We start from the raw sequence: 27793 nt of genomic DNA on the forward strand, positions 1-27793 counted from the left end.
GGAGGACTTGTGTCATAGATCCTCACTCAACGTTTCTTGAGACGGGACACTGGCGGCTTTGGGCTTGGGAGAGCTGCCCTCTGGCACGAGTGCAGTGGGACCCTGGAGAGTGGTTTTGGAGAGACCCCTTTTCTTAAGCCGATCACCCTGGGATCCCCTTCTTTCAATACACTGTTCGATTGGGACGCCACATACTGGCAGCATGGAGAGAGACTCGTCCTCCTGCAGCGCTTCATTGGTAGGAGGAGGGTCTAACAACTGAGTTCTTGTCAAAGTTTTGGGAGCGGTTGTGGGATCCAGACAGCCGAGGCGAGTTACTTTGTTCCAGTGGCTAGTTGCACACAGAGCTACAACAGTGGGGAGTTGGCTAGTACATAATGGCTTTTTGACAGCCTGTGCAGCTTGCGACCATCCTTTGGATAGTCAGTGTCACTATCTGTGGGACTGCCCCATGGCACAGCAGGTTTGGCTTCAGGTTCTTCTACTGATGCCAGCTCTTTCCACAGCGTGACAATACACTTGGGGTGTTGCAGCCTGGTCCACCCTCATGGGCCCTGCGCTCCATTTTGAGCTAGCCTCTACTAGCAGGATGATAGTGATCCAGGGGGTTCGTCCTACAACTCAGCCTGCCACCACAGAGCTTACCCCCCAGGAGTGGTGCAGTGAGACAGAGGTGTGTTGGGAGCTCCTCTGTGGCAGAACTCTCTGGTTCATTTGGCGGGCACATTGCTTCCACATCTTTGAGGCTCGCCCTGTTCCACCGGCGGAGACTGTTCGTGACTTTTGGCCAGAGCTGATTCACACTCTAAGGGGTCAGTTCGAGAGACTTCAGGGCAGCTACGACCGCATGCGGGAGCCCAGAGAGGCTTTCCTGTGACTATGGCGCCCAGGGCCTTTCTTCACCATGGTCCAGGGTATGCCCAGATGGCATTACCGGCCACCTGTGTGGCTCTTTCCTCTTCCCATTTTGTGATTAGCCTCATTGTACATAATTTATTCACTCACTGGGAGAGTCTCCCCATGCTTTTGATGTAGCCCTCTCTAGTAGAGGTGGTTTGTAGCCCTATGGGCAGGTTTTATTAACTAATAGAAGGATCTTTTTCTCGGGAAAAAAAATCTGAGATTATGATCTTCCACACCTCAACCCAGGTACAGAGACAGTCTGTCTACACCTGTGAGGGTAGTCAGATAGAGGTCTCTACTTTATATGTATACCAGTCGGACAGGGATCTCCATGTTACAGGTGTTTGTTGACACGAGCAACTGCTTAATTGGCCATGCTTGGGAGGCAGTGCCACCAAGTACACTATCGGGAGCCATGCAAGAACTGCTGGCCCTTTGACACCCAGGTCATAGGTGCTGTTTGCAGTGATGTATATAGCCCAAGTCCAACACCAGGCCTATCGACGCTTTCATGGAGCATACTAGACAGACCTCACATTTTTTCTGTTCTCACTAATGATTCGCAGCAAACCCTCAACACCACACGGTAAATTGAAGGCAGAGCTGTGTGCCTCTACTTCAGTGAAGTCCATCTCTTCCAGATCATTCGTCTCCTCCACAGAGTCAGAGCAACAGGACCATACAGACTCCCGAGGCAGGTTTCCCACAGAGCCAGGAGGCCACAGAGTATAATATGCTCTCCTGCAGAGGAGCAAGACACTTGAAGAAGGAACTATTAAATGATGAAGAGCACAAATATCAAGACAGAGACAAAAGACTTGCATCTGAAATTGATCCCTTTAGTTCAAAGAACGCCCGATAACTGCGACAAAACATTATCAAAATTAATGCTCGTATCTAGTTAAATAAGAAATCCGTACCTGGCTTGGAAATAGGTCTGGATGTTTTTTGTAAATTGAAGAGTCTAAGCTGGCAAACCTGTTCTCCAAAGAAACAAAAATAAAGATGCAAACACTCCCCAAAAGTAAAGATTTTGTAAGTTCCCATGTTCACAGTAACTTACGTGTTTTCCACTTCGGCAATCCTTTCGAGGGCTTGGTTGATGATCGATGAAGCGAACAAGTAATTCCTGACCTCTGTTTCGGACCTGCCCAAAAGAAAATATATTTGAATTTTGATTTTCATTGAAGCCAAAGCATAACAGTGCTTGGCAGAGAATGTACCAAAGAAGGATAGACTCTGGCTTTCTTGGCAAGGCGGAAAAATATGGATGCCATGGAGAGTCTTTACCCTTACTGGCCTCACTGATTAGATATGTGGCAAGAAAGGGCCAATCTGGAACATCTTCAGCTGATAGGCACAACCGAGATTGAGAACAGGTCCATTCCTGAGGTAGAGGAGAAGACTCAAATTCAGGTTAAAGCACTACATAGGCAACCATCTAGTCTTGGGACACACTGTGTACTTTTAACTCAAAAACTTCTACCGTGCATGTATACACACAAACACACCCACATACTTCCAGTGTGTATTTCTGTCACAAGTGAGTAACGTGGCACAACACCCCTTGGGGATTAGAGAACCTAAAGTTACTCCAACTTATGGACAAGGTGATCAAGAAATCATAAAACCTTAAAATCTGCTGGCGTGGCTGAACAATCAGGTTTTTGCGTAGCTGCTGAAGTGGCACATGCTGTACGGACAGCTCCACAAATCATGCTGACAGGTTGATGTGGCACTCTACGGACTTCCGCAAAACACGAACTCGGCATTTGGCGTCAGTTTTGGGCCAGATGCTTTTGGGGCAGGAAGCTTTTCATGTTTATGCTTTTCAAGGCCAAGGGGTCTTTAAATTTGTAACTAGGGCCCACTCTCTTGCACTCCAAACATGTTTATGCTTTTCAAGGCCAAGGGGTCTTTAAATTTGTAACTAGGGCCCACTCTCTGGCACTCCAAACTTGTCGAAGTAGAGCAGAGCCAGCAGCCCTAGGCGGTTTAGAGAGGATTTGTTCACAGGTTCAGTTCCAGGAACCTCGAACAAAGCTCTGGCTCTTCGACACTTTGGTCGCTTCAGTTATGCACTACGGGGTTCAGGTTTGGGGACCGTCTGTTGACAGTGCTGGATGGAGTAATATGGAGAGGCCCTTGGTATCTATGATTTCTAGGCTGATTAGAGCCAAGGCCTCAGTTCCACATGACATCATACGAGCGGAGCTGGCTGCCCCACCTATGGAGGTTGAGGCACTCACCAGATCAGTATCATTTGTACACAGCTTATGGGACACCACCAGGGACAGATATGCTAGGCTTGCTCTTGAGTCATCCAGACAGCTGGCATTACAGGGAGATACATCATGTTGGTATGCACAGATGAGCTCATGGTTTCACAGGCATGGTTTCAGCATGGACAGGCTGCCCCCTTTCCAGTATTCTCTTGATGCACCATCTTTGGCTCTTACACGGATGGAGATTACTAGACTCATTTGGCAGGATCTTATCCAGCTTGATAGCAGGAGGATATGGATAGAGCCATCACGGGAGTTGGGTACGAAGAGGGATTTCTATAGAGAGCATCTTCTCCAACTCACGACAGACGGATTTGTCAGACGGCCCAGCTACATGGACACACATCTATCTCATGGGTTACGATGTGCCATAGATTCGCACATCTTCACACCAGCTTGGGATTGAGATAGGTAGATTCAGAGGCATACCAGCAGACAGTACGATGTCAGCTATGCCATGCAGAGCCAAAGACGGAGTTTCACTACATATGCCACTGCACAGTCTACTATGAGATACGGGGACGCTTTCATTGTTTATTCAGAGATGGTTTTGACTCGTTAGATAGAGTCATGAGATATCAGGATCAGAGATGTCTCGGATTATTTCTACTTGAGATACAGAGACACAGAAACTCTCTATTGAGAGGGCATAGACAGAGACAGCCCCAGAGACGCATCTCAGATTTCTTCAGTCTGAGTACCACAGAGGCAGAGGCGACACCACCATCACAGAGCTCGGTTCCCACCCACACACACACCAGCAGTACTCTCATTGACCGAGCTATGGAGTTGGGGAGATCGAGACGACCGCGACTGAGGAGGGGAGCCATGCAGCACTGGCGGAGATTACAGCAGAGGATCCACAGGACTCTAGCACGACACCCAGAGTGTCGATCAGGATAGGCTTCATGCTACTGCTATATTGTATCATGGTGACACTTATCCCCACTTTGTACCTTTGTGGCATGATACCATTGCTCAGCCTACCAGCCACCCCATAGGAGTCAGTAGCACTCCTATCTCAGTTTTAGGTTTGTAGTTTTCTTTGTTTGTACCCAGACTTGGTACTAGACTCATCATTGTAATCAGTTGGTCTCATAGGTCTTTTTGGCCTTTTGTAGACGTTAATTTATCATTTCATTTCATCTCTCTCTCTCTCTCTCTCTCTCTCTCTCTCTCTCTCTCTCTCGCGGAAAAAGTCAAGGCTGTATATTACTGAGTACAATATAATCCCCAGCGGATGCCAAAATAGCCTATCACGTGGGGTGTACAAGCTGAATGTAAGGAGGAGAGCCACTATAGTGACAACTCAACTAGAACAATCTCATGGTGGTCGGTGTGATGAGTGGAGAAGAAACCACGGAGGAGGGGCATAATGCCATGTAATCTGGCCACCTGTAAGTGTGGAGAAGAGTGGGGATCGTGCCCAACGCCGAAGGAAGGCAAATCGGCGAGCCTCGGCTGCTCGAGATGTACCTAAGGAAGAATCCCACTGCCAAATCAGGGTATGAATGATGTCCAGCCAAATGGCAGTGAGGGTATCCTGAAGGAGCTGTGGAGCCGCACTTAGAATGTGGAGACAACGAGCTCTCCAAACATTCCATAGTGTAATACTAGTGATGACTGGAAAAACTTCATCATGTGTCTGAGAATCCCCCTGCCAAGCAATCTGTGGTAGCATAGACAAAGTACCTCGCCGATAACCAGCCGATGTGAGCATAAAGGCTGGATCTGTGTCTGAGCCCTCGTAGAAAAGATGGGGGCCGGGCATCGGCATCAACCATGAGACAGATCCCCAAGTAAGAAATCCATGCTGAACACCTACTCTGCTAAGTAGAAAGCAAACTGCAAGCCATACTACATGGGAAGTTGAGCATGACCAAAGACAATGTGCAGGTGACTCAAGTAGTCGCAAAGGACAGCGAGTACATAACGGATCATGACCCATAGTAGCTAGCCAAGTCCCAACTGGAAGTCCAGCATGTGCAATCATCCACATGAAAAAAGAAATACGATGAGCCGCATGTAAATCCCAGATGGCGGACCAAAACTGCTGCAGATAGGCATGGGAGAGGCCTGAATGTAACCAGAAACGCATACGAGTGGGCTGCTCTGGCTGCTGTCTCATCAATGCTAGCCGTCCAATCCTGACAGTGTACTCAAAGAAGGATACAGGTGCACCAGTGGGGTCAGAGTGAGGCCAATGCCACTCGCCTGGGTCCCAATAAAGCTGAGATAGGGCACGACCCTCCCACACCCAAAGCCTCCAAAGTGCAGCATCAACGGAAGCGAAACGAGGGTCAACACAACGACGCTTCCCGCAGGAGCCAACTACTCTGATGGCCTCCCATCGAGCTCCGGGAAGGAAAAGGTGCGGAGAGGTGGCATTATATGTCAATCTAGCATGAATCCCCTAAGACTGGTCAGTATCAACTGTGAATAGCATGGTGTCTAAACAAGCTAATAAGAGAGTGCTCTGAGCAAAGAGCCCTTCCCAGCCACAATGGGGAGGCATCTGAACCGTGCCTCTCATGACTGCATCCCACTGTGAAGGAACGGCGGAATCAATCTCAAGAAGTCTGTCTGTCACCCCGCGACCAATGTCATAATGTGCTGCCACAAAATCAGCATCCAGCATACGTGTCTCATGAAACAACCGCATAGAGGCAGCAGGGCCAGTGTCCCAGGCAGCCCAATCAATGTGAGTCCTCTCTCCAAGCTGACGGGGTGGATCAACCGAAGAATCAAGAACTGCAGCATTCCAAATGAGAGGCTGGCGCTCAATCTCCTCACGACATGAGGGAGGTGATCGTATGATAGCCCGTCGCATGGAAACCCAAATCTGAAGGAGCGATCGGATGAAGGGTGAGAGGGAGGCGATGGAGGGGGCATCAGTAAAGAGAAAACGATACCCTGTCTGCCAAGTATGACCATCTCTAGTGCCGAGTCGTGGAGTCACTGCGCAAAGAGCGGCTCGAAGAAGCATCTTCCAAGGTTCTTGTCCGGGAAAAAGACCCCGAACAATAATCTTGGTAAGAAGGGCGCGGCTTTGTAACTCTGGATCAATAATGCCAAGGCCTCCCTCTGACCTAGGACGAATAATCGTGGACCAGCGAACTCGAGCACGAGTATCAGTAGTCCCATCTGTGCCACTCCATAAAAAGTTCCGCACTAAGCAGCGGAGCGGAACTTTCACACCAGAGTGTAACATCCAGCAAGAAGCAGTATACCATACTGTGGCCAGAATGACCTGGTTGGCGACCAATGCACGGCCAGCCAACAACAGATGACGTGAAGACCAATGGCATAGCTTCCTGCGAATAGACTGTAGTACGGGTGCAAATTGCTGCTGAGAGGTAACATCGAATCCAACCTGAAAGCCCAGATATCTGCATGTCTGACCCGGTCGCAGCCATGTGAAACCATCAGCTACCCCCCAAGTAGGTATGTCATCACTGCCAACCAGTAACCCATAGGATTTATGCCATTTAACGTGTGCGCCACTAGCAATGCAAAAAACCTCTAGGGCCTCCCGCATAGCATCAAGAGCAGCTAGCAAATAGCGTAACATGAGCATAGTGTCATCAGCAAACTCCTGATCGATAAGGTCTGGAGCTGTAGGTACTGGCATGGTCAAGCCACAAAATGCATGACTCTAAGCACGAAGAAAGTCGGACATAGTCTCTCCTACAAACAGATACAAATACGCTGCTAGAGGACATCCCTGACGGATAGATCGAGAAAGCTCAAAACTGCGACGGACACGGCCACCAATAGTAATAGCACTGCTGGCAGTCCTAAAGAGAGCGGAAATGCCTGAGATCCATCTCGAAGGGAAACCCATCCTGGCTAAAGTTCCTTCAAGAAAGTCCCACTCAACACGATCGTATGCTTTCTCGAAGTCAAGGATGAAAAAAGCGAGAGGCTCAGAAGATGATCTGGCCCAATCTACTGCCTCATAAAAAGTGAAGATATTATCCAGGATGCATCGATCCATGACAAAGCCCGTCTGAGAAGTATGAATAATGTCTGGTAAGAACGGTCGCAAGCGATAGCTGATCATTAACGCTAATATCTTATAGACCGAAGGGAGTAGGGTAATAGGTCTCCACTGTCGGAGCTAGTGGTGTCACCCCCCTTCGGAATAAGAGATATGAGACCTGAACAAAGATCCGGATGCATATATCCTGATGCAAAGATGTCCTGACAGCCGCGAAGCAGTGGTATAAGCAATACATCCCAATATGTCAAAAAGAAAGCTCTAGTGAGGCCATCCTCTCTTGGACAGGAGGATGGATCAAGGCTCTCTATAGCAACATGGAGCTCTGCAAGTGTGAAGGGTGCCAATAAGATCTCTGCCATAGTGTCTGTACAACGGTGTCGCGTATGATGCCAGATCTGCTCACGGGCAAGTAAAACCTCAGTAGTGCATACATCAGCAGTGAAAAATGTCTCAAAATAATCTGCAGACATATCAAGTATAACATCAGGATGCATATGTAGTGTCCCCTGAGCATCGCACAAAGTCCGAATGGTGGTGCCAGTAGGGCGCTCTTTATGCGCAACGAAGAAGTCTTTATTCATTCGATCAGCTTTAGCTATCCAATGAGATACTGAAGCATGATGAGTGAACTCAGACCTAGCATCCTGTACGCGACGAATCTCCTCTGTGAGCTCTGTCTGTCTAGCAGCGAGGTATGCATCCTGAGGCCACTCCTCAAGCAAGCACTGAGTGGAACCAAGAGGGATGTGAAGATCAGACTCCCATACTCTCAACTGACAATGAATAATAGCAGTCTGATCACGGCAGTAAATACTAGACCGAGTAATGCAATGAGCAAGAAACTCTCCAGGGGGTCCACAATAAGAAGCATCCGTGGACCATAGTCACTTCCAAAAGTGCATCATCGCAATCTTTCAAGAATAGGATTCCCTGCATTCTATCCTTTCACAAGTAAACGCCAGAGCCATCAAATCTCTTTATTTCAAGGAGAGACTTTGACTCACCACTCGTAGACATATTAGAGGTCATTTCGGTGCAAAAATGACCAAAATTTCGCTGCTGTACTTTTATGACAGCAGGCTGAAAACTGAGATTTTAGCCTCTTACAAGTTCAATACTCAGTGTAGAAGAGCAAGAGATGGTAAGATAAATTTTTTATTTTATTTTTGCAAAACTCACGGTGGTGCGTATATTATATTGATCAACCCAAAAAATTACAAATCTTCAGAGCATCTGGACGCAGAGTCTGAGAGTGAGACCTTCCCACTCCCTTGTACTTTGAGCACAGATTTAATACAAAAAGACATACCAAAAGGGGCGCTAGTCTTCGGGGCCAATATCTCTAGGCACGGAACTCCGCCGGGCCGTGTCGAATCAATTGTGAACTGTGAACTGTTTTGAAGTGAATCTCTGCTGTGTTGCGGTAGAATCTTGACTTGGAGTGGCCAAGTTTGTTACAGAAGACCAAGGGACAAGGAGCGGGTCTCCGGCTGTCCAAGATCACAGCAAGTAGAGGCTAAAATGAAAAAACGCTCGTCAAGCTGCTGCTATCCTGCCCAAAATAATGCTAAAGGCTGCTGGTTGCCCGTCTGCAACAGAAAACGCAAGGGTAAAAGCTGGTTGAAAAACGCTGAGGCAAGTGAGGAAATGCAAAGCCAAAAGGGGCTGCCCTCTTGCAAAAATGCTAGGCCTTTTGTTGGCTGAAAAACATTGGTGAAGAGGAGGGGCAGCAAGATGGCGATGGGGGTTGGAAGGAGGGCGATGGCAGAGGAAAGGTGCGAAGAAGCTATAGTTTACAGAACGCAGGTGTTGCATGCAAAAACGCAGGTTTCCAAAGAGAAAACGTTGGTGGAGATGAAGAAGTTCTTCGCGATGAAATCCTCCGCAAGGTCCTCCCAAGGGATTGTGATGGCAAATCCTCAGCCTAGAAGCTCTGATACCATGTCAGAGTGTGTAGCAGAAGGTGAGAGACAGAAAGAGACAATGGCACGAGAGAGAGAGAGAGAGAGAGAGAGAGAGAGAGAGAGAGAGAGAGAGAGATGACAGGAGACAGATGGTGGAAAGGCTGGCAGCCCAATAACTCCAGATAGCTACATGGTGTGAGACAAGACAATGAGAAAGAGGGTGCTCCCCCTCCTATATATAGGAGAATAGGGGCTGGCCGGGCAATAATCCTCGATATAGCCCAATGACCTAGAAATATAATGGGGGAATATGTGACCAAAATAGGTCTAAAGTGGGAAATGTGCTGAACAACCCTAAGTGTGCCTGAGATCCTTGTCCAGCAGGTGTACAAGTAGCCAACCCATAGCCAAGGGTCAGTGCACGTGAGTGGTGAGGAGCTTGTAGACAGTGTGCGAAGCATCTGGAGATGAATGAATGCAAATCAGCAAGGTTGAATCTGGTGCAGATGGGACTGCACAAGAGGGGAGTTACCCAGATGGAATAAAGTCAGTGATTTTCCTTTGGAATTTCAAGGATATTGATGGACTGATAGTATTCTGTTGTATGACTTTATGAAAGTAGTACTTCGAAATAGGAATTACCGAAATGAATCTGATTTACGTGTGCTCTCTCATGTGAGTAGTGTCTGAGTGCATGTTTGAAAGATGAAATGATTGCAGCATTTCGGACTTGTGATTCCAGATGAGATGGACATGATAGCAATAGAATTAGTCAAGCGAGACATCAATGAGATCTGAGATAGATCTAGATGTGATTGCTAAACACGTTGCCGATAGATCATGATCCCATATCTTGATGGACTTTATGTGATTTGATTTGAATGTTTAGTGACTGTCGTCTTTATGCAAGTGCTGGATTTGAGTTATCTAGTGCGTCAGTACTTAGAGTCAGTGTCTACTGAACTGGTTTTTGTCTTCTGTTTGATTTTGCAGGCGTAATCGAGGGCGATTACAATTCTTTCAAGAGGGGGGTATGTCACAAAGTGATGATGTGGCATGTCCATCCTGGAAATTGACAAGAATTAAATATAAGTTGTTCCAACTTGTAGGGTCCCGTCCGATGGGGCCCTTGTTAGAGTGTGCAGCCGAAGGTGAGAGAGAGAAAGAGACAATGGCACGAGAGAGAGAAGAGACATGACAGGAGACAGATGGTGGAAAGGCTGGCAGCCCAATAACTCCAGATGGCTACATGGTGTGAGACAAGACAATGAGAAAGAGGATGCCCCCCTCCTATATATAGGAGAATAGGGGCTAGTCGGGCAATAATCCTCAATATAGCCCAATGACCTAAAAATACGACCCTCCAATATAAATGGAGGAATATGTGACCAAAAGAGGTGTAAAGTGGGAAATGTGTTGAACAACCCTAAGTGTGCATGAGATCCCTGTCCAGCACGTGTACGGGTGGCCAACCCACAACCAAGGGCCAGTGCACGTGAGTGGTGAGGAGCCTGTAGACAGTGTGCGAAGCATCTAGAGATATCTGGAGATGAATGAAAATCTAACACCCCCCCTCAACAACAGATACAGAGAAGCTATCGAGGAGAATGCAACACGCCTGGTAAATCTGGAGAAGATGTAAATCCCCGGAGAAAAGGATGAGGAGCGCCACCCAAACAACACGACAATCCGTACAGCACCAATGTGATGATGACCAAGGGTGAGGAAACTCCGATCAAGTCGCACAAGGAAGTTGATGGAGTGGCAAGCTACGGAATAAGTCGCTGAAGAGGATTTATACGAGGAAGTAACCTAAGATGAACGTCCAATAGCCCATCGGTGATGATCACCACTAGGATGGAGGAACCCAGTGTAGCAGCAGGAGACAAGACATGGGGACCCCCCCTGAAGAGGAGCAATCTGACCACGAGGAGAGGAAACTGCCGAGGTGGGAAACCGGTAGCATATCCAAGTCAAAGAAACTCGAGCAGAAGAGGGAGGAAGAGCAGGAAGAAGAGGCTCAATAGGGAAGGCATCGTCCACCATAGTAGACAAGATGACAAGATAAGCAATCCATGCATGTAGAGACCGCAGTATCTGCAATCTTCCGGGAGAGGAGTCGTCTCGGGGGTATATATGCTGCAATATGATCTGTCGTTCCATGGCAGACACAATATCGGACAAAAGAGTCAGAGGAGATCTTGGGGAAAGTCAGCCTATGGGAGCACATCCACCACCGGGATCTGGACAAAAAATCCAAGAGAGAATCTGCAAGTGCAAGTCATGAAGACACGCGACATAGGAGAACTCCCCCCCCCCCGAAAAGTAATGGAATGTGGTGAGGTAAAGGATGGCTGAGAGGATGCATCGGGAAGAATGACCGGTGTTGTAGAAGTCATAGCCTCGGAGTAGACCAGCAAAGCAAGGAACATCCATGAGGTCTTCACTATATAAGTAGTCCATAAGTACATCCAAACTGCAAGTGGAGGAGCCACAGGACCAAGCAGAAGCAAAGCAAGGCAAAAGACCCACCATGGAGCAGTGTGCCGGAAGAGACCGTGCAGGCATCCAGATGCCAAAGGACACTCACATCTAGGAGAACATGTCCAAAAGAAGTGTCTGACGTGCCAAGAGGCACAGGTCTATCGTACACAAAACCAATGAAGGAGGTGGATAGCGCAATCGCAAATAGAGAGACAACAGTTGAAGGAGAGAGGGAGGGTTACTGAGGGAGAAGTAGCGGTGGAAAACACAAGCCACATCCACATAAGTACCTGTACCAATCCAATCCCCTGCATCTTCCCGAGGGCAAGAGAACCTCGAGGAGGGAAGATCTGTAATGTCGAGGGAGATCCGTCCGTTGTGCCAGAACCTATATCTGAGTCCATCTCTCAATGTTGGAGAAGGAGCAAAGGTGAGAAGAGGATCTGAATAACTGTGCCGGATAGAACCCCAAATGACCGCGAAGTAGGGTGTAAGTGATAGGAGAGGCAAGGGAAACCCGAAGGGATGCTAAATGGGTAAAGTAGAGGTGCTGTCCAAAACCTGAAAACGCAGCAAAAGGGAGCTCGAAACACCGCGAGAACACAGGGGTTTGAGCAAAACTCCAGGTGATGGAATCACCGGATGCAGAGTGTAAAGTGAGGCCTGTAAATGCACCAAAACAGGCTGAAAATCAGCAAGTAGTTGATCGGGAAGTCGCCGGCAAAGTCACGTGAGGGTTCAACTTCCAAGCGGGAAGATGTCACAAATGGGTGACGTGGCTGGGCAGCTATACACACACACCCCCTGGTTGGCCGGCTGTAAAACCCGGAAAACGAGGAAGAATTGCTGACGTGGCACCACCCGGAAATTGCGGTGGAAAAAGCGCTGCAGTGCTACGTGGCTGAGGTGTACGGACCTCTTTTCTTTCTACGCAAAGCTGGGCTGAAACCTACGCAAAGTGCTGAGAAGCTTTTTGGGATTAAATTACTTTGCTTTATTTTAAAAGCCTATTTTTAAAAAAAGATGGCAGCTTTTGGGGCTCTGCTTTTAGCATCCCTTGTAAACCTTTATAAATGGGGCAAGGATCCCACTCTTCAGAGCATCTGGACGTAGAGTCTGAGAGTGAGACCCTCCCACTCCCTTGTACTTTGAGCACAGATTTAATACAAAAAGAAATACCGAAAGGGGCTCCATTCTTTGGGGCCAATATCTCTAGGCACGGAACTCCGCCAGGCCGAGTCGAATCAATTGTGAACTGTTTTGAAGTGAATCTCTGCTGTGTTGCGGTAGAATCTTGACTTGGAGTGTCCAAGTTTGTTACAGTGGTATCAAAGCACGGCCGATTTCTCTTCTACCGGCAAATCCGATCCTTTTCTCGTGACACTTATGGATTCAAACAAAAATCAGTCGACTTCCTCTGCAGCTAGGGATGCGGGAAGAGATCACAAAGAAGATTCTCACGAAGAGTATGGCCCGCCCTGGCCTACTCAGGCGGAGATTGAAGAGATGAAGCGTCAACAATTGGTTGACGATGCGACAAAGATGATGATCAACATTGCAAAGGATCCCAAACTGGTAGAATTTTTTACGCAGACATCCTTCGACGAAGTGCACTCTCAGTGGCGAAAGGCCATAGAACCACCCCTCAAACCGGCACTCAAGAAACCTCCTACTCCGAGGATGTTTACAGAGCAAGAATTAAAAGAGGTGGTTGATACAGGGATTACACAGCTTTTTGACACATCCAACAAAGCCAAAAAGCACGACAAAAAGCAGAAGAAAGGAACTGACTTCCCGGGTTATTTGGGTCGTCAATTTGCTTTTGCCTTGGCAAGAAAGAAGAAAAAGCATGTCAGATTTCAAGGAGTATCCAGTTCTTCTTCTTCTTCTTCTGACAGTTCTTATAGCTCTTCTGACTCGAGCGAAGAAAACAGAAAAGGGAAAAAGCGAAGCAAAAAGCAAAGCTTCGGCAAGGGCAAGAAAAAGGCAAAGAAGCCTAGGTTTCGCCCAGTTTCCGACAATTCTACAGAGGACTCGTCTTTGGATAGTTCCGACTCTAATGATCACAGATTTTATGCAAAAAAAAAAAGAATTTCTATAAAGCCAACCAGTATGACTTTCTGGAGGATAAAAGCAAGAAAATTCGAGAATTTAAAGAAGGTGGACAGTCAATTTAATTTGACACATTTTCTGGATTTCGAGATGCTTCGAGGGCTTTGGCCTTCATACAGCAGTTTGACATAGCTTTCTCTGGAGGGCATTACTCAGAGCACCCCAAGATTTGGAGGGCTACTTCTTACTTCAAGGGAAATGCTCGAATATGGAGGTCCACTCTTCTATTGAACAAGAAAGCGCTAGTTAAATGGCTGAAATTTAAAAGGCTTTTTATTTCTTCTTGGTTGACTCGGGAGTACGAACGCGACATACAAACTGCTTGGAACCATCTTCGGATGACCAAGAAAGATACCTTAAACGCATATTGCGAGAGATTTTGGAGCTCTTTTCTACCCGCTTCTTCATTTAAGAAGATCTCGTTTAAAGAACAGATTAAACGGTTTACCTTGGGACTTCCTACGGAGATCCAAGATCACTGCTTAGAGAAAAAGTCAGATTCTATTCAAGAATTGATGAGTCATGCGAAACGGGGCTTTGACATACACTCACGCAGTTTGACTTACCCCACAGATGAGATCATGACGCAGAAAACCGAACAGACTTCTAAAAATGAAAGTAGAAAGAAGAGCCCCCAAGATCAGAAAGATAAGGATGCACGACCCCGGCTCACTCCTCGGGAGAGAGCCAACTACATCAAAGAGGGGAAGTGTTTTGGATGCAGGGAACAAGGACATATCTCCGTGAAGTGCCCTAAAAAGGCACAGAAAGATCAAGATGAAGAAAGGCCCAAGAGTTCAAAAGCAGCTGAGGAACGTGGACGGAAAGGCAAGATGAAAGCAAGATTGGTTCCCGATTGCATGGGTACTGACCCAAGCATGATTGATGAGAGTACAAAACTTTGCCGAGCTTGGGGCAAAGTGAAAGATCAAGAAGCCCTGATTTTCTTTGATGGAGGGGCCAAGGCCAACTTCATTTCACCTGAATTGGCGGCACGGCTCGAGATTACACCCGATCGGATGGGGCCACAAGCAGAGGCAATTCTAGCGGCACCCGGCAGGGACAGAGACATTACACCTGTCATTGGCAAACTTCGGTTGCATTGTCAGGGGTATTTGGGGCACGAGGACTTCTACATAATGCCCTTGGAAGGTTGTGATGTCCTCCTGGGAGTCCCTTGGTACCATAAGAACAATCCCGTGGTCGACTATCGGGCCAAGAAAGCAACACTTACTACAAAAAAGGGCCGAACCATTGTACTTGATGTAAAACTTAAGAGCGAGTTTGTCCCTATTGTATCGGCTTCGGCCGTTTCAAAATTTATGGAATCTAGTCTGTTTGTTTACTCGATCTTTTTGAAAGAGTTGAATGATGATCAAAGGACAAATATGTCTGATCTAGCAAAAGAAAGCCAAGATTTTCTCCACACTCATGCCGATTGCTTTTCTGAGGGCCTGCCAGGCGAGTTGCCACCAGCTCGTCCTGAGGATCACACCATTGATTTGATACCTGGAAGCACACTACCGAACCGGCCACCTTACCGTGTGAGCCGAACCAAGGATGAAGAAATTATGAACCAAGCGAAAGACCTCTTGGAAAAGGGTCTTATCCAGCCGAGTACTTCTTACTGCTCTCCGGTGTTGTTGGTTTTGAAGAAAGACGGATCTTCAAGAATGTGCATTGACTATAGAGCTCTCAACAAAATCACCATCAAGAACGGATTTCCGATTCCTAGGATCGATGATATTCTAGACCGACTACAGTGATCCCCTTGTTTCAGCAGCGATCCCCTTGTTTCAGCAGGATCGATTTTAAGAGCGGATATCATCAGATCCGAATCGTGCCGGAAGATGTCTACAAGATAGCTTTTCGGTCAACTTTTGGTTTATTTGAGTTTTTGGGTATACCTTTTGGCCTAACCAATGCTCCAACGACATTTAACCAAATGATGGACAGGATAGTACAAACTATTTGTTGGCACTTTCTTTGACGACATCATTGCTTTCTCCAAAGATGAGACAGAACATAGAGAACATCTGCTACAGGCCTTGGTCTTTAAGGCATTACGAGATCACAAGTTGGTGATTAATGCAAGGAAAAGTGAATTTTTCCTACCCGAGGTACCCTATTTGGGACACATTGTCTCAGCAGCAGAAGTGCAGATGGACCCGGCCAAGATAGAGACTATCCGTGATTGGCCTGAATGTCCATGAAGTTAGAAGCTTCTTGGGCTTACCTTCGTACTACAGGCGGTTCATTAGAAAGTTTGCAGAGGTTGCTTCCCCTTTGCATATCTTGACACAGAAAGGAGTCCCTTTCTCGTGGGGACACACAGAGGTGATTGCCTTTCAGACATTGAAAAAGAAATTGACTACATGACCAACTTTGACTTTGCCGAATTTGCAGAAGTCATTCGAAGTATATTGTGATGCTTGTGGTCGTAGTCTGGGTGCGGTCTTAATGCAAGAAGGGCATGTCATTGCATACGAGAGCCGATTGTTCTCAAGGCCGGAATTGACAGCACAAATTTATGAGAAAGAGCTTTTGGCGGTTATCCATGGTCTTACTCAGTGGCGGCACTACCTACTCGGAGCAGATTTTACTGTCTTTACAGACCATCAGAGTTTACGCTACTTCTTGTCACAGAAGCAGCTATCGAAAAAGCAGATGCGGTGGACGAACATCTTGTCACAGTTTCACTTCCAAATTGTCTATGTGCAGGGACAGAAGAACTGGTGACGGATGCTTTGTCTCGGAAGACGTTGGTTCTGGCTATTTCCACGATACATCATAGGAGCTTCGAGGATATGGTCGATCAGTATGCCACAGATACAAATTTTGCAGATATTTTCACTCGGATACGGAATGGGGAGGTAGTAGCGGGATATTCTATCGGGATGGCTACTTGATGAAGAAAACGATGTGCATTACACATCCGTGAGGGAAAAGGTTTTGACCGAATGCTACTGTCCACCTTTTACGGGTCACCGCGGCATAGCTACCACCTTGAAAGGTGTGGAGAGATACTTCTTTTGGCCGAGACTCAAGAAGGATGTGGACGATTTTGTACGCAGTTGCTTGGTATGCCAGAAGGTCAAGTTTGACAGGCATAAAGCGCAGGGATTGTTAAGCCTTTACCCATATCCACCCGCCCCTGGGAAAGTATTGCAATGGATTTCATTTTTTATCTCCCGAGAACACAGAGTGGGCACAATAATATCTGGACTGTTATTGACAGATTTAGCAAGCAAGCTCATTTCATTCCAGTGAAGAAGACAATCAAGCCGGATCACTTAGCGAGACTGTTTGTGGCCCAGATCTTCAGATTACATGGCATGCCTGAGACAATTGTCTCCGACACAGACCCCAGATTCACGAATTTGTTTTGGAAGGCTATGTGGGAGAACATTGACACGCGGCTGCAGCTCTTATCGTCGTTCCACCCGCAGACTGACGAGCAATCAGAGATTGCTAACTCAGTGGTACTAGATTTATTGAAGTCTTACATCTCGAATCAAAAGACTCAATGGGAAAAGTATTTACCTTTGGTGGAATTTGCCTACAATAACACGATACACTCTTCGACGAGGAAGGCGCCATTTGAGATTATTGAAGGTGCTACAAAGGTTCCACCCTTCCTAAGCACGAAAGATGATATTTTTGAAGGCGACGAGTACACGCGAGATTTGGACACAGCTTTTGCCAAGGTCCGGGAGGCTTTGCAGAAATCTCAAGAATGACACAAAAAGGCAGCAGATCCCACCATCGAGCCATGACATCACAAGGAGACCATATATACATCGACTTACAGGGGAGTCACCCCGGAAGGACCACGTCTTAAACCTTGCTAGCCGGTTACCACGACGTTCTTCAACTTGATCCACTCATCCGAGTTCTTCCATTTCCCTAGGGTTAGAATCCTCCTCCTGCTTTCTTGAATTATTTCAATAAACTTTGCTGCTTTCATGGTGTTATGGAACACCCGATTGTTCATAGTCTTCCAGATTTGTTTAAAGTAGCAGTATCTAACAATTTGCGTTGCAATTAGCATCTCCTCTTTCTTAAAAGTCCTTCCTCCCAGAAAGAGATTGTAACAGACTTGGACACTCCAAGTCAAGAATCAACCGCGACAGCACCAAATAACCACTTCAAAACAATTCACAGATCACAATAGATTTGCACTGGCCCGGCGGAGTTCCGTGCCTAGAGATATTGGCCCCAAAGACTGGCGCCCCTTTCGGTATTTCTTTTTGTATTAATCAATCATCAAAGTACAAGAGAGCGGTTAGGGTTTCTCTCTCAGACTTTGCGTCCATATGCTCTGAGAAGTGAAGCCCTCACCACTTATTTAAAGATACAAGGGATGCCCAAAAGCAGAGCCCCAAAAGCTTTTAAAATAAAAAGCATCAGTTCTCTCTCTCTCTTAGAGAGTCTTTTCTCTTTTTTTATAAAAAAAAGCAAAATTCGCGTCGCTCATCTTTTTTTTTATAAAACAAATCAGCCTCTTCGATTCTCGGAAATTAGGGTTTCTGGCAGAAATTAGGGTTTCTGTTGTCCGCCACGTCATCACTTTGTGACATACCCCCCTCTTGAAAGCATTGTAATCGACTGCGATTACGCCTGCAAAATCGACAAAAGCCATAAACCGTCTTAGCAGACACTGACTGTTAGTACCTACGTCTAGCACATGTACAAAATCGACAGTCACATCACACGACATCACAGGACATCACCAGACATCACAGGACATCACATGACATTCAACATTCATTCGGATCTTAGACCATGATTTATCGGCAATGTAGCTAGCAATCACATCTAGGTCCAATTAGGACCTCATCGATGTCCGATTGACTAACCCCTATTGCAACCATGTCTATTCGAGATCAATCAGACCAAAATGCTGCAGTCATTTCGTCTATCAGTTCTTGCACTCACAAGAAGTCAAGAACAAATCAGTATCATTATCAGGAATTCCATTTCATAAAGTCATCCAGCAGAATACTGTCAGCTCTCAGTATCCCTAAAGCTCAAAGAGACATCAGTGACTTTAGTATCAAAATCAAGGCATTTGTTGACAAGGGAGTCGAGTAACTCCCCTCTTGTGCATCCCACTGCACCAGATCTCCGGCCAAGCTGAATTCTGGGTTCCGTTTGGAGTAGACTATGCTAAACCAAAACGTCGAGGTAAAGTTTCACAATCCGAGGAGTATCTGCTAGGTCCTCCTCCTCCATACACTTCGCATCAAATGCAGGAAAGTTCTTGAACTTAACCAAGAACCGCCTTCGGACTTTACCTTTCTTCGTATCGTTATGTGCCAAAATCTGTTCAGGAACAAGGATCTCCTCGTTTTCTTCCACTTCGGGTTGCTCATCAGGCACATCACCCTTAATAGGTTTCAAGAGACTCACATGCAATGCATTGTGAATCCTCCAAGTATCTGGCAGTTTCAATCGGAAGGAGACATCATTTATCTTGTCAGTGATCTGGAAAGGTCCGTAGTATCGCATACTAAGATTTGGAAAAAGCCTCTCCTTTCCCTTTTTCTTTCGTAGGCGTGCCTTCTCAAAACGTAGGAGAGCACCCAATCATCCTCCTTCAATTTCAAGTCGCGACGATGGCGATCCGCTACCTTTTTCTGTCGTTCTTGAGACTCCTGCAAAGTCTCACGAACCTTGGCAAAAGCCGTATCCAAATCTCGCGAATATTCATCCGCTTCAAATATCTAATCTTTCGTGCTCAGGAAGGATGGAACCTTCGCAACACTTTCAACAATCTCACATGGCGTCTTCCCCGTTGAAGAGTGTATCATGTTACTGTAGGCAAATTCCACCGAGATAAGTTCCTTTCCCATTGAGTCTTCTGATCCGAGATACAAGACTTCAATAAATCTATAAAAAAAACACTGAATTGACAATCTCAAATTGCCCGTCAATCTGCAAGTGGAACAATGACAAGAACTGCAACCGCGTGCCAATGTTCTCCCAAATTGCCTTCCAAAACAAACTCATAAATTTGGGGTCTCTGTCGGAGACAATCGTCTCAGACTGCCATGTAATCGGAAAATCATCGTGATCATTCTGTGTTCTCGGGAGATCAAAAATGAAATCCTTTCAATACTTTTCCAGGGGCGGGTGGATATGGGTAAAGGCTTTAACAATCTCTGTGCCTTATGCCTGTCAAAATTGACCTTCTAGCATACTAAGCAACTGCACACAAACTCTTCCACATCCTTTTTGAGTCTCGGCCAAAAAAAAGTATCTCTCTACCCCCTTCCTGGTGATAGCAATGCCGCCGTGACTCGTAAAAGGTGGACAGTGGCATTCAGTCATAACCTTTTCCCTGAACGGTTGTGTAACGCACAACATAGTCTTTCTCATCAAGTAGCCTTTCCGAAGGGAGTATCGAGCTACTGTCTCCCCATCTCGTATCCGTGTGAAAAATATCTGCAAAATCTATATCTGTGACATACCGATCGACCATATCCTCGAAGCTCCTATGATGTATCGCGGAAATAGCCAGAACCAATGGTTTCCGAGACAAAGCATCTGCCACCACATTCTTTTGTCCTTGCACATGGACAATCTGGAAGTGAAACTGTGACAAGATGTTCGCCCACCGCATCTGCTTTTCCGAAAGCTGCTTTTGTGACAAGAAGTAGCGCAGACTCTGATGGTCTGTAAAGACAGTAAAATCCGCTCCGAGTAGGTAGTGCCACCACTGAGTAAGAGCATGGATCACTGCCAAAAGCTCTTTCTCATATATCTGTGCTGTCATCTCCGGCCTAGAGAACAATCGGCTCTCGTAAGCAATGACATGGCCTTCTTGCATCAAGACCGCACCAGACTACGACCACAAGCATCACAAAATACTTCAAATGACTTCTGCAAGTCCGGCCAAGTCAAATCTGGTCCTGTAGTCAATTTCTCTTTCAATGTCTAAAAGGCAGTCACCTTTGTGGGTCCCCCACGAGAAAGGTACTCCTTTCTGTGTCAAGATATGCAAAGGGGAAGTAACCTCTGCAAACTTTCGTATGAACCGCCTGTAGTACGAACACAATCCCAAGAAGCTTCTAACTTCATGGACATTCCTCAATCGAGCCAATCACGGATAGTCTCTATCTTGGCCGGGTCCATTTGCACTCCTGCTGCTGACACAATGTGTCCCAAAAAGTGTATCTCTTGGTAGGAAAAAATCACTTTTCTTTGCATTAATCACTAACGTGTGATCTCGTAATACCTGAAAGACTTGAAGCAGATGATCTCTATGTTCTGCCTCATTCTTGGAGAAAACAATGATGTCGTCAAAGAAAGTGCCAACAAATAGCCTGTACTCTCGAAAAATCCTGTCCATCATCCGGTTAAATGTCGCAGGAGCATTGGTTAAGCCAAAAGGCATCACCAAAAACTCAAATAACCCAAAAGTCGTCCGAAAAGCTGTCTTGTAGACATCTCTCGGCGCTATCCTTATCTGATAATATCCACTCTTCAAGTCAATCCTGCTAAAGCACGAGGATCCCTGTAACCTGTCGAGTATATCATCGATCCTAGGAGTCGGAAATCTGTTCTTGATGGTGATTTCGTTGAGAGTGCTATAATCGATGCATATTCTCCAAGATCTGTCTTTCTTCAAAACCAACAACACTGGAGAGCAATACGGTGAAGTACTAGGCTGGACAAAGACCCTTTTCCAAGAGGTCTTTCACTGGGTTCATAATCTTTTCATTCTGTACTTGGCTCACACGGTAAGGTGGCCTATTCGGTGGCGTGCTTCCAGGTATCAGATCAATGGTTTGATCTGAAAAGATCAATGGTTTGATCTTCAGGCCCTCAGAAAAGCAATCGGCATGAGTGTGGAGAAAAATCTTGGCGTTCTTTTGATCAGGTCAAAACATATTCAACCTTTATCCATCGTTCAGTTCTCTCCCAAAAGAATGAGTAAGAAACTGAAGTTCATCAAGTACAATCTCTAAGCCCTTCATTTATCAAAGTCGCTTTCTCGGCCCGGTAGTCAACCACGGCGTAGTTCTTGTGGTACCAAGGGATCTTGAGTAGAACGTCACTCGCGTGCCCTGAACACCCCTGTCATTGCAAACAAAGTTTGCCAATGCTCGGTGTAATGGAAACATCCCATCCGGGTGCCAGTCGAACTACCTCCGCCTGTGGCGTCAGTCTGTCGGGCGTAATTTCAAATCGAGCCGCCAATTCCAAGTGAACTTCCCCTCTCTGATGAAGCGAGCTCTCTCCTCGGGAGTAAACTTGGATCGTGCATCCTTTTTCTCTGGGTTGCTCTTTTTCTTTCTACTTTCATTCCCAGAAGTCTGTTCGGCTCGTTGTGTCATGGCCTCATCTGTGGAGTAGGTCAGACTGCCAGAGTGAATGGCAAAGCCCCGCTTCGCATGACTCATCAACTCCTGAATAGAAGCTGACTTCTGTTCCAAGCAGTGATCTCGGATCTCTGTAGGTAGACAGACCCAAGGTAAACCGCTCAATCTGTTCTCTGAATGAGATCTTCTTGAATGAAGAGGCGGGTAGAAAAGAGCTCCAGAATCTTTCACAATAAGCATTGATTGTATCTTTCTTGGTCATCCGAAGATGGTTCCAAGCAGCTCGTATATCTCGTTCATATTCTTGCATCAACCAAGAAGAAATAAAAAGCTTCTTAAATTTCAGCTATTTAACTGACGCAGTCTTGTTTAAAAGAAGCGTGGACCACCAAGTACGAGCATTTCCCTTAAAGTAAGAGGTAGCTCTCCGAATCTTGGAGTGCTCTGAATAGCGTCCTCCCGCGAAAGCGATGTCAAACTGTTGTATAAAAGACAAAGCCTTCGAAGCATCCGAGTATCCTGAAAAAGTATCAAACTTGATCGAGTGGCCACCTTCCTTAATTTCTCGGACTTTCTTGCTTTTATCTTCGAGAAAGTCATACTGGTTAGCTTTGTGAAAAATTCTTCTTGTTCGCATAAAAGTTTCCGTTGTCAGAGTCTGAACTGTCCGTAGACAAGTCCTCTGTAGAAGTGTCACTCACTGGGCGAGACTTAGACTTCCTTGCCTTTTTCTTGCCCTTTCCGAAGCGTTGTTTCTTGCTTCGCTTTTTGCTTTTCCTATCTTCTTCGCTCGAGTCTAAAGAGCTAGAAGAACTGTCAGAAGAAGAAGAAGAAGAACTGGGTAGGTCTTTAAACTTGACGCGCTTCTTCAATTTCTTTGCCTTGTCAAAAGTCGACCGACGAACCAAATATCCCGAGAAGTCAGTGCCTTTTTTCTGCTTTTTGCCGTTCTTTTTGCCTTGAGAGCGGGTTTCGGGAGTGGTGTTGTGGTTCTTTGCCGCTCCATCTGTACCTCTTCCAAAGAGGTCTGGTTCATATATTTTGCCATCTTTGGGTCCTTGGCAAAATTGAGCATCATCTTTGTTGCATCGCCAATCAGTTGACGACACTCCATCTCTCTTTGCTCCGCCTGAGTAGGCCGAGGCGGGCCATACTCTCTGTCTGAATCTTCGTTGTGATCCCAGCCCGCATCTCCAGATGCAGAGGGAGTAGATTGATCATTGCCTGAAGCCATAGGTGCCGCGGAAAAAAAAATTCGGGAATCGGATTTCCCGTAGAAGAGAAATCGGCCGTGCTCTGATACCACTGTAACAGACTTGGACACTCCAAGTCAAGAATCAACCGCGACAGCACCAAATAACCACTTCAAAACAATTCACAGATCACAATAGATTTGCATTGGCCCGGCGGTGCCTAGAGATATTGGCCCCAAAGACTGGCGCCCCTTTCGGTATTTCTTTTTGTATTAATCAATCATCAAAGTACAAGAGAGCGGTTAGGGTTTCACTCTCAGACTCTGCGTCCAGATGCTCTGAGAAGTGAAGCCCTCACCACTTATTTAAAGATACAAGGGATGCCCAAAAGCAGAGCCCCAAAAGCTTTTAAAATAAAAAGCATCAGGTCTCTCTCTCTCTTAGAGAGTCTTTTCTCTTTTTTTATAAAAAAAAGCAAAATTCGCGTCGCTCATCATTTTTCAAAAAAAAAAAATCAGCCTCCGCGATTTCCGAAAATTAGGGTTTTTGGCAGAAATTAGGGTTTTTGTTGTCCGCCACATCATCACTTTGTGACATTGGCAAAAATTAGGGTTTCTGTTGTTCGCCACGTCATCACTTTGTGACACAGATCATTTTTATAGAAACGTATCTTTCAATTTCTTTGGACCCACTTGCAAATCCCTACTCCCTGACCGCAGATCACCGGACATTTCTTGAAGAGATGAGAGAGGTCTTCAATGTCCGTTTTGCATTGCGAGCATGTGTCTAGGCCGATCCCCCTAGCAAGAACCTTCACCCCGGTCGGTAAGGCTCCCCACAGTACCTTCCAGAGGAAGACCTTCATATCCTGAGGCAATTGTGGGCACCAGATGTTCTTGGTAACTATCGCCAATCGTCTTTCTGGCTAGTTCATTCCCCATTGTTTGTTCAAGAGAAGGAACCAATCCGTCGACGACATAAGCCATGCTGTCCTTAGGCCAGCGCCATGCTTTCCACTTAAACTCAGACTCGCAGCTAGGGAGGTCCTAATTCTCTAGCCTTTCAAGGACTCTACTAATTAGCAATCTCTCATTCCCATTCAGACCACAAGTGTACAGCATTAAAAAAGGATAAATTTCAGTAGTAAAAGCTGAAATTTTAGCAGACAAATAGGACAGACAATCCTTGCATGAGTACTTCCACTTCAGCAATATACCCAAAGTGCATATGCAACAACCTCAAATCTGCAAATGGTATTTTCAGCAATACATCAACTCAATGGCGAGTATTCCGCATGTAAAATACATAAATGTGTGCAACATAAACTTCTTGAAGCGTATAAACTTGCGTTTTCTTGTAATTTCTTGAAAAAAATCAAGATAGAAATCAAATTCTCTACTCGATACATGCACACATGTCTGCAAAGTAATGAAATTTCAGGAAAAGTCACGGTCTGATTTTTGAAATTTCTACAAATTTAGCAAAACCTCCAACTTCTCTCAACCTGTAAGCGCAATTTCCACCTGGAAAGCCTCAATGTGCTGTGAAATTGCTGAAATTTCAGCCCCTGTGAATTTCCCCTTTCTTTGCTGTCAACGATTTTGCATGCTTTCTCTAGAAGGAAGAATCCGACAGCCTCAAGTGACCTAGAGGGACTATGGGCTATAGTGAGAAGAGAGAAAACCTGCTGGCTGAAAATCGTAGAGAGAGAAAGAGCTCGGCTGAAATCGAAGAGAGAGAAAACGCTTGCTGCTTCTTGCCTGGCGCAGAGACGTGCGCAAACTGATACGAGTTTGAAAGGGGGCGATAGCAGTAGGAGAGACCAGCACAGTGTTTTCTGGAGCAGATGACGAGCGTGAGAGAGAGAAGCTACGTAGATTTTAGTCGTGTGCCGTTTAACATCCTTACCAATGTTATGTTTTATTCTTATGGGGGTACACACTATAAGGGTCACTTAAGTGACCCTAGGGGTGGTTCACACCCAAATAATAATAATAAATGTACAAGGATGGCCAGAGGGTCTTTAGACACAACATTGACAAATGTTATTACTCTACGGTTCTGGATTCTACAGAGTACCTAGAGTTTCTTCTTGATGAGCATCGCGACATACTTTCACGGCATCCGCAACAGAATCTCCCAATGCTGCAAAGTTTTCAACAATTCTTGAACTACACGTTGCCCCCTTTGATGCCCCACGTGGTACGTGCTTCTCCAACACCAGAAGGTACAAAAGCTTCCAACCGGCAACCTACTCACCGTGTTGCTCCAATTAAGGCAGTTTTTTGGAACATGATCTTGATCCAGTGCAACTGCCTTTGCCAGCGCCACTGCCATCTGGGTACATTGACTGGAGCCCTTATGGATACCCCCACTATCCACACCCGGAGTTTACCCCGAACCAGCCAAAAGATTTTAAGGATGGTTGGACGATAGTCAAATTTTTTACTTTATCTACAGTAAGAGATCGAAAGAAAGCCTTGTAGCTCCTACAACAATTCGACAACACCTATGCTTCGGGGAATTATACAAAATAATCAAAGATTTTTTGAGCAACGGGATTCCTCAAAGATAGTGCTATGCAGTGGTGAAGTTCAATCACAATTCAACTACATGCTCCAAGGACTTGGCAAGCTTTCAAGACTATTTTTGCACGAAGTTATATGACATCCCTATTCGAAGTCCATATTCTGTCCGAATGGGGAAACTTGAAAATGCTTGCCACGGAAACCATGGAAAACTACAACCAAAGGTTTCTGGACGTCTACCTTCCAGTGGCTTTCTTCAAGTTGATTCCCTTGGAGGACCAATGTGAGCGATATGCCATTGGTCTGCCATCACCCTTACAAGAATACTGTCTTTCTAAGCAAGTATCAACAATGCAAGAGCTTATGGACCATGTTGCAATCGCTTACAAGCTTATGAAGGAAAGCTAGAGTTTACTACATAAGAAACTCTAGCAACAAATCAGAATCCTTGACCACAACGAACAACTCTTCGAGAGTCTCGTGAAAGTCAACCTCAAAGGCCTCGTTTGATGCATCAACAACGAGACACATTATTACAAGAAGGCATATGTTTTGGATGCTTTCAATTAGGGCATAATTTCTATAATTGTCCCCTCTGAAACGACAGATTTGCGGAGCTGATGCCTGCTCCGACAGCCGACAAAGCCTTGGGACCACCTCTAGCCAAGCAAGCTAGGCCTGCAATTGGGCTTGTACCTAATATATATGGTATAAATCTTGAAAGTTCAAATGAATTGTGCAAAGCATATGGAAAAACCAACTGTTTGAAAGCCCTAATCTTCTCTGACCGGAAGCTACTGAGAATTTCATCCATTGTGACTTTCTCAAGCAGAGGGACCTTGATTACGATTCGCAAGGTAGAGAACTTGAAGCCGAGTTAGCCATAGGGAAAACTCAGAAGGTGGTACCTCTCATTGGTGCTCTGTAAGTAACCGTCTAAACATACCATGGAAAAGCAAATTTTGACATCATGAAGTCGGGCAATTGCAACGCTCTCTTGGGCATGCCTTGGCATGACAAGAATGATGCGACACTCCAGATCCCGAACCGTACAATTACTTCAATCCAGAGGGACAAGCCATTCATCCTCAAAGTTCAAATGTCCGAATGAAATTTTCTAAGTGCTTGTATTTAGATACTTTTCGAACTTTGTTTGAAATACGATATGGAATCTGTTTGAAATGGAGGTTATTTGTTTTAAACCTGTCTTGTGCCGATTTAAAAATTGCTTGACTTTGGTTTTGATATTGGTTTCAATGATTGGTGATTTACTCCTAGGAGGAGGGGTACGAAAGCGAATTGATACTCATGGACTAGACCCTTATGGTTATTTGTGGGGAGAGTATTGAATGTTTGACAGGTCCTATTTTTTTACTCATGTTGCAAACCTGGATGGTTATTTACGTGTAAGGTGCAACGGAAGTGAATGTTGAACTTTGCTCAAGATGAGTGCTCCGAACTGTGCTCAAGGTTCCTTTCACTTACGGAAGGGAGAGCCTTCCGTTCCTTTAGTGAGAGAGTGCAATGGACACAAACAAAGTGGTGAACATTGTGAATGAAGGTATTGATACTGAGAGATAGAGAGAGAAGAATACGACACTAGAATGTGTTGTCAAAACCCTCCTCCGAAGGCCCCACTCTCTATGGTGAGAGTGGTCAACTATTGATTGCACAAATCTCTACAATGCTTTGGACTTGCCGATGATGTCGACGACAATGAGGACGACGACGAGACAGGCTGAAATCTGAAAATGCTAAGGGCTGAAATCTGCAAATCTTTATCTGCTGAATTCTGACTCTACGTCGATGGCGACAATGCGATGACGACGCGTTGAAAACGCAGATGCTGAAATCTGCGGTTTCCGGGCTGAATCTGCAAACTTCGGTGGATCTGACCGTGCGGCGAGGATCTGCTGCGGGAAGGTGAGATCTGTGAGGTTTGGGGGTTCTACTGCGGAGTCTTGACCTTGAAAATTGAAAACGCTGGTGCTAACTGAGGTTCTGTCGCGATGAATTTGCAAAACACTGAGTTGCTCTGCTGAATCAAAAAAGCT

At 45.9% G+C, this 27793-nt stretch overlaps 1 protein-coding gene across 1 annotated transcript in view; it reads right to left on the bottom strand.

Annotated features, from left to right (window-relative positions):
• Positions 1 to 27793, bottom strand: part of LOC147443762 (Rubisco methyltransferase family protein) — a 50454-nt gene that overhangs the window by 13646 nt on the left and 9015 nt on the right. Inside the window, exons 2-4 of the mRNA XM_086526559.1 lie at positions 2127 to 2290; positions 1967 to 2050; positions 1824 to 1881 (exon numbers count right to left, since the gene is read on the bottom strand). Of these exons, the coding sequence (XP_086382685.1) occupies positions 1824 to 1881; positions 1967 to 2050; positions 2127 to 2290 (306 nt within the window). The remainder of the gene's footprint in view (positions 1 to 1823; positions 1882 to 1966; positions 2051 to 2126; positions 2291 to 27793) is intronic.

The sequence above is a fragment of the Adiantum capillus-veneris genome, chromosome 13, assembly GCF_014529385.1.
Source record: "Adiantum capillus-veneris isolate H3 chromosome 13, ASM1452938v2, whole genome shotgun sequence".
Taxonomy (NCBI): domain Eukaryota; kingdom Viridiplantae; phylum Streptophyta; class Polypodiopsida; order Polypodiales; family Pteridaceae; genus Adiantum; species Adiantum capillus-veneris.